This window comes from Saccopteryx leptura, chromosome 3 (genome assembly GCF_036850995.1).
Source record: "Saccopteryx leptura isolate mSacLep1 chromosome 3, mSacLep1_pri_phased_curated, whole genome shotgun sequence".
Classification (NCBI taxonomy): domain Eukaryota; kingdom Metazoa; phylum Chordata; class Mammalia; order Chiroptera; family Emballonuridae; genus Saccopteryx; species Saccopteryx leptura.
The window spans coordinates 355,256,142-355,269,636 of NC_089505.1; the positions used below are offsets into that span (position 1 = coordinate 355,256,142).

A 13,495-nucleotide genomic window follows, 5' to 3' on the forward strand; every position below is an offset into this window, starting at 1 on the left:
GTGAATTGACCACAGTATTTGCACCTCATAACTCAGCGGAACTTGCCATCTTGGTTGGTAGCCAAGGCCAGAAATTCAGAAAGTCTCTCTCTCCTAAGGGGTCTCTCCAGAGATCTCAGTTGACATATTGTTTATTTCACACAAGAGATGGCCAGCCCGCATGCTATCCTTTAGACTCTCAGTACCAGGAAAGACGGAGAGAAGGCACATGTCGGCGACAGGTGGGTGATGGCAGGTAGGACGCATTCAGCCTCTCTTCCTGCTGAGGAACAAACGGCCTCCAGTTCTTCCCTACCTCACCTGACGCAGAGCAGTGACAAAACTGAAAGTGAGGTTTGTGGTGTCTCAAAAGGTCCAAGAACATTTGTCTAACCCTGCAGTCCATGCTGGGGGTGTTATGGAGACCAGGACAAGCTCCTGGACCTCCAGGGCTCCCGGCCAGGAAAGGAAGGCAGACACAGAAACAGACATGTCACCATTACTCAATGAGTCAAGAGATATAAGAGAAAAGCAAGGGGCGACAGGAGTACAGAGGGGACGAAATCTACCCCAGCATGGCGGATCCCAGAGAGCACGTCCGAGAGGCATTGAGCACCCCCTGACAGAGCTGTCCTGGGGTGGCTTCGCTTTCCATTTCCAGTCATCTCATCAGGGAAATCTTTACCCAGGAGCATGTATAGCAGACAGGAAAGTGTGTGAGTACTGTTTTTGCAAATTTGCTTTTTTATGAAAGAATAATTCCTTCTTTCCAAGGGAACTGTCCTTCCTCCTCATGCCAACGACCTGGTGCTGGCTGATTCCCACACCTCACCTGCTTGTCTCCTCCAGGTGGCTCAGGGTGTGCTCATCCAACTCCCCTCCTGGAACTTTCCAGATTGAGCCTGAGGGAGAGAGGCCTTATCCCTTCTGATGCAATGAGGTCGTCATGTCAGAGGTTGGGGAGAATGTAAGGATGGCATTTTACTCATCCGGAAGGAGCTCGCGTGTGGTGGGAGCAACAGAAATCAACACACAGAGAAGCCCTGGGGAGGGGTGGGGAGCTGAGCCCTGAGGCCCTGCGCCTCGTCCCCGCTGGGGCCCAGCAGCCGCACTCCTCTCCGTTCCTGGGCGAAGTCTCGCGGCATCTCCCCAGTCAAGTCCAGCTGAAAGTAGCCCCTTCGCCGCCACTTGCAAGCAGGAGGCCTGAGTTGCAGCTCACGTGAGCAGCGACTTCCTGACGTTTCCATCCTTACCTTGAAGTTACACTTCTCCCCTCAGCCTCCCCCTTTTCCAAGAACACTCAGCCCAACTTCGACGCTGCCAATTTCTCCTTGTTGTGTTTATTCATACTTTGAAAGCTTGGCCAATAGCCTAGCCTCCCCGTCAGCTATATTTCTTACTGCTCCATATGTAAGTTTCCCCAAGCCAGCTTCCAGTGCAAAGTAAATTAATGTGCTGTCTACCAAGAGCGCTCACCGGAGGATTCAGCTGATTGGGTCAAGGGTGGGGCCTAGGAATCTACAGTTTAAATAAAAATACACCCTGGTGACTTCTGTTGGGCAGACAGCTGGATGCACCACTAGGCCCTATGACCCAGGAAAGCCCATCAACTTGGAGAATATAGAATGAACCTTATGATGCACATGAACTGTTCACGCCGTTGCCAACTTCGAGCATGGCTCAGTCTGGTGTACCTCAAAGAACGCGGAATAGCTGGACGCCTGGAAGTATGTCACGGACATCCCAAGCTGCTCAGAGAGCTGTCCCGAAGGAGCTTGAAATGACCTCACCCCTGAGGTGGCAGGAATGTCCGGGGGCAGCCCTGGCCCCTTACACAAGCTGCCTTTGATTTAACTTCATGCTGAAGGCAGACAGATGAAGTAGAGGCAATTTGTTTCTTTTTGAGGTCTAGCATGACATCAGAAGCCTGTATAATTTTTCTTCTAAGTGTCTTTTCCACACGGGTATCCTCAGAGGAGCTGGGCATAATTATCTCAGAGGCAGCAGCAAAGTTGAAGTACCGGGGAGCGATTTTTTTTTTTTTTTTAACTTAATCCGACAGGCAGTGTCACCGTGGGAGCAGTAGAAGTGCTCTCTTACTCCATCCGGAGAGACCGCTGGTGTTCCCAGCAACCTGGTTCTGCAAGCGGACGCCAGGCCGCCAGGCGGGAGAGGGATTTGGTTCCTTAGATAAAGCAGACACCTTCCTCCTCCTTCTGTGACCGCTGAGGTTTGACAGTGACCGGGTGAAACCTGCCTTCCCCACTCTCAGGAGCCTCTTGGATGTTGAGACACGCTATTGTACATCAGTCATGGTCCAGCGGGTGTTTTTATCTACCAGGAAGAAACTTTGTATTTACCTCAAACTCTTACATTTATATTTTATTACGTCTACCAAAACTGCGGGATTGGTTCGTCTCAGTGGGACTTGGAATGAGCAGTAAAATGAATTTTGCCATTTGTCCCCCATCCAAGCAGTGCCGATTTTTAAAATATTTTTCTGGGTCCCCCACCCCAATTTTTTCTTTCTTCTCTTTATCTTTTCCTCCCTTTCTCCCTTCCCCTCTCAACACATTGAAAGAGTGCCCTAACCGGTGACAAAGTTGCATGTGCTTCCCTTATGACTAAATTACTGGGCCTGTCGCCAACCCCCCCCCCCCCCCCACACACACACACACACAGATGGCCCCAAACTTCAGGCACCCCTTTAGGAGAGCTCCACGTTTGCAGCCCTGCTTGGGCTGCCAGAGCAGAGACGTGTGGTGGGGAGTGGCGGTGTCTCAGTCCTGGGGGAAGGCAAAGCAGCTTCCAGGAGGAAACGGGCGTTTCCTTCCCACGCGCTCGAGCTAGCCCTGGGTCCTGGCCTGGGAACTCCACCCAGCCCCTCCCGGCGCTCTGGGACAAGCCAGTCGCCACACACAGGCACTCGCAGGCCCTGGTGCCGCGCCCTAAGGAGAGCAGCACCCACTGCCAATTGCCATGGCAACCCCCGGGTTCATTCCATTCCCCACCCAGCCGATCCCCCCTCCTCCCTGCGCCGCAGCCAACCGGCTTGTGCGCGTCCCTGGAGCGCACTATAAAACCTGCGCGGTGGCGCTAGGGAAGGGAGGCGATCGCGGGACCCGGTGGGAGGCGAGCAGAGCCAATCCACAGCGTAGAAAGTCTCGTTTGGTAAAAGCGGGAGGAAAAAAACCTGAGCATGCAGAGTGTGCAAAGCATGAGTCTCAAGCTGCCCAGCCAGTGTCTTTGCCTGGCTTTCCTGCTCCTCCATCTCCTCGGACAGGTAAGGGGCGCGCCTCTGAGGTGCCCCTGGTTACTTTGCCTTTCTAGGCGACCCCTGCTGGGTCCCCAGGTCGCTCAGGCTTCTGTTGATCCCACTGAGAGGTTTCTCCTTCTTGTCTCGCCCGCCCCCAGGTCACTGCGGCTCAGCGCTGCCCACACCCGTGCCCCCTGCGGTGCCCCCAAACGCCACCGACCTGCGCCCCCGGGGTAAGAGCGGTGCTGGACGACTGCTCCTGCTGTCTGGTGTGCGCGCGCCAGCGCGGCGACAGCTGCTCCGAGCTGGAACCGTGCGAGGAGAGCCGGGGCCTCTTCTGCGACCGCAGAGCGGACCCCAGCGCCCAAACTGGAATCTGCATGGGTAATGCTGCGCCCTCGGCCGCTTGACCTCTTTCTTCCCCGCGGCTAGCTGGAGCCGCCCCCTCTCCCTCTCCTCTCCCGCGCCCTTCCCAGAGAGGGTGACACGCAGATAATAACGATGATGAGGATGCAGGAGGTGATGTTTATGGCGCACTTACTGCGTACCAGGTATAGTCTAGGCAGCGCTTGGGCTATGGGAGAGCGCCCGAAGTTGGAGGCCAGGAGCAGTCAATCACTTGCCTCCCTGGAGAAGACTAGATAGATGGAGAGTCGAGCAGAGTTAAGGGCCAGTGAAGTCATTTCCTTCGCACATTTTCAGGGGTCGCTTGGGGGTGATGGAAGCTTGGGCTTATTCACTAACTCACAGTTCCCCTAACAGCGGTACTTAACGGCAAATTTGTTTTCACACCTGTCATTGTCCTACTGCAGCCAACGCTACCCCTAGTCTCCTGGGAAGGCTATGTAACCCCTGGCTGGACTGTGAATAAAATAAAATTCTGGCAACCAGCCGGTGCAGGCTGGTGAAACTTAATTAACTGGGCATCAGTCTTCCACATGGTGCACCATTTAGTTGAAGGCAGGCTCTGCCTCCCTGGATTAGAGGCTTGGAATCCTCTTTTACTTTTTCTTCTCTGAGCTAGTCATGTTTTTTTTTTTGTGTGCTGGAATGCCAAGGAATTCTAACTCTATGCCCAATTTGACCAGTTAACCTATTTGGAGAACATGAGTGCATTTTTTTTTTTCCTTTTTAATTCTAAACTGCTGGATTAGGACCATCTAAGGAGTTTCTTGCAGAATAACTTGATCATTGCAAACACAGCTCCGGGACCTCGAGAGGGGCATTTCTCAGCTGTGCACCTCTCTCCTGGTCCATGAAACGAGTGGCAGGACCGGGTGGTCTTCAAGGGTCCTGCCAGCTCTGGGAGTCCTCCGTGAGGATCTCTCTCCCACGGAGATGGCTACGAAACCTCTCTCTCAGCTAGAGAAAGAACAGCGCGGGCTCTGGAGCACGTGCTGCAAATCTTCGGTAGCTTCCCGAAGGCACAATGTTTTTATTTTTCTTTCTTCCTTTCCCTCTCTATCCTGCTTCTCCAACATTCTAGCCATAGAGGGAGACAACTGTGTGTTCGATGGGGTCATTTACCAAAGCGGAGAAACCTTCCAGCCCAGCTGCCGATACCAGTGCACCTGCCAAGACGGGCAGATTGGCTGCGTGCCTCGCTGCGACGAGGACCTGCTGCTACCCAGACCTGACTGCCCGGTTCCCAGAAAGGTTGAAGTGCCCGGGGAGTGCTGTGAGAAGTGGATCTGTGACGCGAATGACACGGAGGCCTTAGGGGACCTGCACGCCCTTCCAGGTGAGAGACGCAGGAGACCTGGAGGTGACCACCGCATGGGACACACGGGGGGGGGCAGGAGCCATGCGCGCTCTTTGGGATTCGCACTGAGAAACTGGTCTCCGTTTCTGCCACTCGACAGTAGATTCCAGCTCACCCGCTGAGACCAACACACCATGGGTGTGAACCCGAGCCAAGGACGCAGTTTCTCCCGAAGAGAACCTGCCGCGTTCAGTGGTTCTTTTCAGCAACGGGGCTGACGTTTGTCTTATTGCATGACTACTATTTAGATTTTAGTCCATCCCATTTGACCTTTATTTATTCACATCACAAAGATAAAAGCAAAAAAAAAAAATTAGTCTTTTGTGGATTCTGTGTACTACCTCTGTGCTCTCAAGACCAGCCTCCCTAAAGAATGCTACTTACATCACTGGACAGGTGTCACAGAGAAATGTCACCTTTCCAGAAACTGTAGGAAGGGTCAAGTAACACTTCAGAATCTTTGTTTTGCTTTTCTTTTTTGTTTCATCTTATAAAGGAAATAATTTTTTTTTCGGGGAAGAAAATCTCAAGAGCCAGTAGAGAATATTTTAGAAGCCATTCATCAGCCAGATTATTATATACATTGGTGGTATGCAGAGCTGTTCAGATTTTCTGAGGTCAGAAATTATTAGCCCTACCTTACAGATAGCGAAATTGTCAGGTGGAAGAGAAGATGTGCCCCGTGTCGTGATCCCAACTGTTGAGAGAGTACTTTTCGCCATCCAAGTCCATGTGTCCATGTCCCATCGTCCAAATAAACCAGCCCCGCCTCTCTAAGGCCAAGCACTGCTTTGTCATTATTTTCAGTTGCTTGGTCCTACTTCCTCATTCAGTTAAGATTTTATCATAACCCTTTCTTCTGTACAAAATCACATATTGAAAAGGCTGTACTGTATGGAATGGTTGTTGATGCTAAATTGTTCTATATTCTTAAAATTCCTAAGCTTCTTAAGAACAAGTTAAACAGTCATTCCACAAAGATTTCCTGAAGGCCTGCCATGAGCCACGCATTGTGCAGCCTGTTACGGGCTTGATAAAGACAGAGATCCATCCTGCCCCCGAGAACCCCTAAGGTTTAGGAGGGACAGAATTGGCTGAGACCGTCTTTCTAATGATGATGGGAAGGGACTACTTGCTGATCCCCACATTTTACTCAACCGAGCTGTCTTTCCTTGTTTGGGTCATAGCCTACAGGACAGAAACCACGCTAGGAGTAGCCGTCTCCGACTCGAGTAGCAACTGCATCGAGCAGACCACGGAGTGGAGCGCGTGCTCCAAGAGCTGCGGCATGGGCGTGTCCACCCAGGTCACCAACAGGAACCCCCAGTGCGAGATGGTGAAGCGCACGCGGCTCTGCATGGTGCGGCCCTGCGAACAGGAGCACCGGCAGCCGACAGATAAGGTAGGGGCCTCCCTCCACAGAAGAGGCAGCCGGGGCTTTAGGCTGCCTGTGACACTAGTTGACCAGAAGTCAGTTCTAGCTGGGAGTTAACCCCAGAGAAAAAGCAGAGAAGTACCTGAAGTGAGTGAGTTTACCTGCTTTCATTTTTCTCTTGAATGTATTGACATATCCCAAGCATCTCACAGCTAGCTCACAGGTAAAGACTGAGGAGCCAATTATCATAATGTCCCCAGTGGAGAAGGGTCTGGCAAATCTCATTCCACTTCTGGAAAAAACTGGCTACTTGTTTGCCAAGCGTAGTTGATTTTAGAGAAGTGATTTCTGACCTCGGTCTTTTTCACCCCTTCAGGTCAATCTGTAGTAAGCAACAGAGTAGGAATGCCAGTTACTCTGTTAACGTTAGGCATCACTACTTAAAATTTCTGTTTATGTTTTGTTCAAATAAGAGTCCCTAGTAGTTGCATTCATTATATGGCTGTTGAGCTACATGACTTTTAGAGATCCATCCTAACTTTATGGTGGTTTTTTTTCACCAATTTAGAAAGTATACCTAGAAATACCTTATCCCTAAAATGTTACGCACCTCCCTGAACTTAAGGGAATTCTAACATACATGTATCGACCTGACCCACCCCTCAGTACCCAACATGCTACCTGGTCCATAGTGTGTGCTTGGTAAAATGTTGTTCATGAGGAAGCAAATGGCTGTCTGGGAGTTATTTTCAGCATTTTAGAAATCTTAGTGGGATTACTTCATTTGCCAGCATAAAGCTCTATATGCCAAATAAAATAGTACATTTCTTTCCTTTTTTGCTGGTATGATATCAACTCAACATGTTAACCCTGAGTGTAAGGCATTCAGATCGGAAGCTTGGATTGCTTCCTGATGACATCAAAGGCCTGGTCACCAGAGCCCTGGATAAATGCAATACCAAAAATGAAACTATTATACGGATCCTTGTATAAGCCTAACGCCAAAATAAAACAGTCCATAGCAATGATGTTCCAGCTTTGCAATGAGGCAATATCATCTAATGCTCGAAGGTGTAACTTTGGAGCCAGCCAGCCTGGCTTTAAATCCTGGCTTCCCACAGGAATTAGCCATGGATCTCAGGCAGTCTTCTTAACCTCTAAGTCTGAATTCCTTCCCCCATAGAATGAGGTCATTGACAATCCCTACCTCTTGTCATGAGAATCAAATAGAATGAATTGGCAAAGTGCTGGGCATAGCTTACTCTGTTAACATTAGGCATCATTACTTAAAATTACTGTTTATTGTTCAAATAAGAGTCCCTAGTAGTTGTGTTCATTATATAGCTGTTGAGCTATATAACTTTTTGAGGTCCATTATAACTTGATGTTTTTTTCACCAATTTAGAAAGAACACCTAGAAACACCTTATCCCTAAAATTATATGCACCTCCCTGCATTTAAGGGAATTCTAACATATAACAGGGTCATGCAGGTTCACACACAAAGCAGTCTCTCTGTCTGTTTCTCTCTGTCTCTCTCTTGCACATACACACACATACACACATACATACATACATATATATATATACACACACAAAGGGATATTGCTCACCTTGTACTTTTCTGTGGGTTTTGGCAAAAATATATGCTAAATATTTAATTAAGAAAAGGATGAAACAAAAATCCCTTAATATCATCAAGGACACAATAACATCTTTATTAAATAAGGGTTTTTCCATGTCATGCCTCTAAAATTTTGGTTTATTTATTGTTTTGTTAACCAAAATTTATATTTTTTTCTTGTATCCAGTTTAATCTGGGGAGATATTATATTTAAAATAATGTGTATGATATATATATTTCACAAAAGTTCTAGAAATATATTTGGAATCTAAGAGAACTAAGATAATTACTGATAAAGAGATTCTTAAATGTGAAACCATGATTTTCAAAGTGTGGTCCTCAGAGTAGCAGCATCAGCTGAGAACTTATTAAAATGCAAATTATGGGGACCACCTCAGACCCACTGAATCAGAAACTCTGGCTGCAAGGCCCAGCAGTCTGTGTTTTAGCGAAACCTCTCGATGACTTTGATGCACGCTAAAGTGGGAGAGCCACTGAGCTCACAGCCTTCCATGTCTCATTGCCCCCCAAGCTGCCACCGTGTTGAGGAAGGTCAAGAGCAATGGCAGAGCAATGGGTGAAGAAATCTCAATGGGAAGTAAACATCTCATCGATTCCTTGCTGAATTATCAATACTTTGGTTCCTCATAAACCATTGCTATTAAAATATTCAATAAATTCTCCACTTACTTCACCTTCATGGAAAATAACCTTAAAACTCATTGTTTTGGACTTTCATAAGGTTTTAATTCAGTAAAAGAAATGGCCATTGCATCAGACAAGTTCAATTACTAGATGTTTTCTGATCACTTTAGCCCTTTGGGGTTCCCTTTATTTATCTGTAAAACTTGGGCAATTGTTCTTTACATTAACAACTATTCCTTGTGAATATTGTTGACAAGGTTCCATGAAGTTAATGTCTGAAAAATATCTGCAACATTAGTAGGCTTGCAATGATAACAGATTTAGTCTCTTTTTCTTTATAACACTTAAGAATACATTTGGCTAAAAACAGCACCAAACCCTGTTATAGTGCTGAAAATATATAGTTTGAAAATAAAGGTTTCTTTATTATTCATATATGCTTTTACTCTCATGTTTACCACCACCAACATCACATTCTAGGCATGAAGGAAAATGAACTCAGGAAACAAAAAAGAACTATCCAAAGGGCAAAGCATTTCCCAGAATCACTGGCTAGAACTTTGTCACAAGGCCGTCCCAAGCTCCCAGATATTCTGGGGAAGCAAACACTTTCAGCTGACCACGTTGCCCAAACAAAATTAATGTTCTGTTAGCAAAGAAGAAAAAGCAAAGGATATTGATCAGGTAGCTAGCAAGTTCCTCCATCCTCCTCAAACGGTCCCTGGGAGGAACATAGCCACCTCTCTTTTACTCCCTTTCTTCTTTCTTAGAAAGGAAAAAAGTGCCTCCGCACCACAAAGTCCCTCAAAGCCATCCACCTGCAGTTTAAGAACTGCACGAGCTTGCACACCTACAAGCCTCGGTACTGTGGAGTCTGCAGCGACGGTCGGTGCTGCACCCCTCACAACACGAAGACCATCCAGGTGGAGTTCCAGTGCTCCCCGGGGCAGATCGTCAAGAAGCCAGTGATGGTCATCGGGACCTGCACCTGTCACAACAACTGCCCTTACAACAATGAGGCTTTCCTCCAAGAGTTAAAGCCGAACACCAGCAGGGGGAAAATATAACTCGGGTCCCTGGAGAAGCACACTTACAGAGGCAAACTGTAGCTACTGCGTGACCCACCAGCAAGGGAATAGAAGAAAAACGACGAGAAGTATGATTTCACCTCTGAGTCCTATGTATTTTCTGTGGTCATATGAGGTCAGTTATAGCTGTCTTTTTTTTTTTTTTAATGATTAACTGTAAACTTGGAATCAAGTTAAGCTCAGGATAGTGCTTAGGGATGATTTACTGTTCTTTAGTGTTTACTGCAAATGAAAATTCCTATAAATTTAGGAAATCAGATATAGGTTTTATTGTGTAGACTGAATCACATTACACTCACCTTCTTTTGTTATATATTAGTGCGATCTCAAGAAAATGTCACTGTAATGAATGGCACAGTGAAGTCCAGAGCCATACTGACCATGTCATCATACATGTATTTCGCCATATATTCAGGTTTGACTCAAGGGGTCTCTGTTGAGCTCTTTTGGAGTAGCTCAAGTCTGAACTTCCAAGTTCAAAAGCCAAAGGAAACACAGAGCTCTTCAACTTGAAATCCAGAGTCCAATCGTTTTTTTTGTTCAGTGGTATCATAAGAAACGAGCTGTATCTACAGTAATACAATCTTACAGTTAACTAAGTAGACTAGTGTCATAAACTTGCTCCATTTCAAACAAACTGACTCCTTTCCAATAGAAAGAAGCTGAACAGCCCCCCTCTTACAGAGATGACGATGACCGGGTCCTCCCAGCCCCCACGTGTTTGTATAGCAAAGGCTGCTGGGCTCACTAGTGTTTTCATTCAGAAGAAGCAGAGCATGTCTGCAGAGGTCCTCCCATCGCACAGATGAGTAAACTGAGGCCCAAAGACCTGATTACAACCTTTGATGGCTTTCAAATGTGTTTGCAGTGCAGTTTTTTTAAAAAAAGAAGAACAAAACCAGCATAAGTGGGATGGCATAATAACACCAACTTTATGGGAGTTTAGAATTTATTATCCACCTGCCTGTAACTTATCCTTGGGCCCTGATTATGCAAACTCACAAACAAAATATGTGTGTATACATATATGTATCGAATTTGTTAAGCTGGAAAGTAGGCTGCAAACTTAAACGTATACATTCTCTTAATGTCACCATATGTGTTCAAATTTTCTCCTTTGAAGTATTTATATAAATATAAATTATACATTTTTAAAGTATTCTTTTTACTTTCTCTACTCATGAGACAGCACTAAATAAATATGATCTTATCAACATGTGATTTTGTTATTACTTGATGCTTATAAGTTTTTTATTAAAAACATAGATTTAAATAAAATTAAAATCTACAAGCTAAATCAGACACCAAGCACAATATCCATTGAAAGCAAAGTGGATATATTAAGATGAACTTAAAACTTCTTATCACATGGAAAATAAAAGACAGCCCCTCCTGGGTTAGGTGATCTCACCTGCCAAGGCTTCAAATATTCCCCACAATGTCTACTCAGCCCTGATTTTTTTTTTTCTGGACAATCTACTAGACACATCTATATATATATATTAAAAATTGAACTTGTTGGACCAATCAAAACTTACCCCTCTGGCTTCCTTATTATGTTAAAGGGCTCTCCAAGCTCCCAGCTTACACCACCAGCATTATTTTGATCATCCTGCTCTTGCTATGTGCCTAAACAAGTCCATTTTCAGTGGCAACGCAGAGCACTGCAGTGAGCAGGACTGCTGTCCAGGTGGTATGCGCATCCGAATACACACAAGCTTTATGTTTTATAGTTACCAGCCTATACTTACTCTTCCATAATTTACAAAAAAGTCTCCCTCTTCCCAATTCCACTTCTCCTAACCCAGCTTTCTGCCCACCCATCTCTTTCGCTAGTTTCTGTTTGTCCTTTAAGATGGATTGGAAAGCCAAGAGGACCTCAAAGGAAGTTATCCAGGCGAGCGGACATGTATCACATACGTTGTACTGAGAACTTGACATTCATTCTCTTGTTTATTTTGCACGACAGCCTTACAAAGTAGGGTCTCCTCCCCATAAGACAGTTGAGAAAAGTTTTTAAAATTTTTAAGGAAATAGTTAAAAGAAACTGGTGAATCTAGAACTCAGGTCAAAGTACTGTGGCTTCCACGTTAAGCCTCCGCGTGGATCCACCGTCTGCAACGCAGCCCGATATTGTCAGTGATGGCAAAGTGGGCCAGTCAGAAGTCCAGCAGGATTGGTCGGATAGACAAATCCTAGTACATTTATTATGATGAATAACAAAGCAACATTCAAAATGAAAATATCATAAAGTATTTACTCCTCCTCCCAAAAGTAAGAATTATGAAGAGTGATTTGGTTTGGTTCAAAAGTGTCAACGAACACAAATGAAAAGAGAACAGCAACAAAATATTATTTGTGATTATGTCAGGTTGGTCTTATTATTTTGGGGGGGTGTGATTTTTTTTTTTTTACTAACTTGATTTTAAACTGAGAATATACTACCTTTATAACCAGGGGTGGGGGAAAGTAAGGCTGAATTCACATGCCCTTTCAAGCACAATTCCCCTCACACTTCTGCTCACTCCTGTTGAATCGGCTGCTCCTTAGCAGCCAGAACATTGATTCATTCGTGCATTGTGTTCATTTAGAAAAGGCTTACGGACAGCTCCTGTGTGCCTACCACTGTTTTAGGTCCTGGGAACAGAGCCATGAAAATAAAACAATAAAATAAATGTTACCTCTTCTCCCTGGAATTTACACTCCATTGGTGAAGGCAGGCAAAAAGCAGTAAACAAAAGAAACATGATAAATATCAAATAATGAAAAAGAAACTCTAGGAAGATCATCAGAACAGGGAGATCTAATAGAGAATGTCTGGGTCACTACCGGTAATTTAGCTCAAGCTGGTCAAGGAGTTTCTTTCAAGAGGTAACATTTTGTCTTGGAGCTGAAGGAGCAAGGTTAGGAGAAAGAACCATCCAGGCAGAGGTAGCAGCTAGTGCAGAAAACCCCATGCCAGGACCAAGCTTGAAGCCTCGTTAAAGATCTGTGTGCTGGAGCCACACACGGGGGGAGGGGGAACAGGACACGAACATGTACGGGGCTTGCTTCTCCGTCGTACTTCTCACACCATTTTACAATTGATTCTTGAATCCCAGTGCATTAAGCCTCTTGAGACCAGCATTTTGGACTTCTTTGTATCTGTCCCAGTACCTGGCACATAGGAGGACCTCACTGTATACCTCTTGAATGCTTGAAAATGAATGGACTGTGTGTTGATAAAAGATAGAACGTTGTTTGAAATAAGTGTTAGGCTTTTAAACAATTATTTTTGTTATGATTAGCACTCTGATTTTCATGACCACTGTCATTGTACAGCAATCCCTGCTCTTTAACATACACCTGTGCATGTGCATGTGCCTTCCTGAAATTATAATTAAGACAGTTGAAAAAAAATGTTATCTGATCTACAAATATTTGCTAAGTCCAGAATGTCCCAGTAACACAGCAAAGATAGCAACACTGACTGAGCGGAGTGTTGGGCTACAGAAACAATACAGTCTTGGCAGCTTTTCAAGCCTGGGTTAGAATACTGGGCTTATTCTTTCCCAACTGTGAGATACTGGGCACTTCACACCCACCCTCTGAGCCTCAGTTTCCACACCTGTAAGAGGACACCATAATATCGATAGAGTCACCAACTGCCCTAGTTTATCCTGACTCAGAGGGTTCCTGGACTTCAGGAGTTTCAGTTGTAAAATCAAGACAGTACCAGGAAAACCAGGACAAGTTGGTCACTGTAAGTATCAGCCACATATCGTTGT

The 13,495-nt window shown here is 45.6% G+C and overlaps 1 protein-coding gene across 1 annotated transcript; it reads left to right on the forward strand.

The window, feature by feature from the left end:
* Positions 1–3,090: 3,090 nt before the first annotated feature.
* Positions 3,091–10,914, forward strand: CCN3 (cellular communication network factor 3). Its single transcript, XM_066379398.1, has 5 exons — positions 3,091–3,262; positions 3,394–3,619; positions 4,722–4,976; positions 6,185–6,399; positions 9,411–10,914. The coding sequence occupies exons 1-5, from the start codon at positions 3,179–3,181 to the stop codon at positions 9,705–9,707; spliced, it is 1,077 nt and encodes a 358-aa protein (XP_066235495.1). The 5' UTR covers positions 3,091–3,178; the 3' UTR covers positions 9,708–10,914.
* Positions 10,915–13,495: the final 2,581 nt, after the last annotated feature.

Excerpts from the sequence above, each read along its gene's own strand:
- CCN3 (XM_066379398.1), top strand. The coding sequence starts at position 3,179 with ATGCAGAGTGTGCAAAGCATGAGTCTCAAGCTGCCCAGCCAGTGTCTT. Across the intron at positions 3,263-3,393 it reads TCCTCCATCTCCTCGGACAG|GTCACTGCGGCTCAGCGCTG; the intron begins GTAAGGGGCGCG and ends GCCCGCCCCCAG. Across the intron at positions 4,977-6,184 it reads GGACCTGCACGCCCTTCCAG|CCTACAGGACAGAAACCACG; the intron begins GTGAGAGACGCA and ends TTTGGGTCATAG.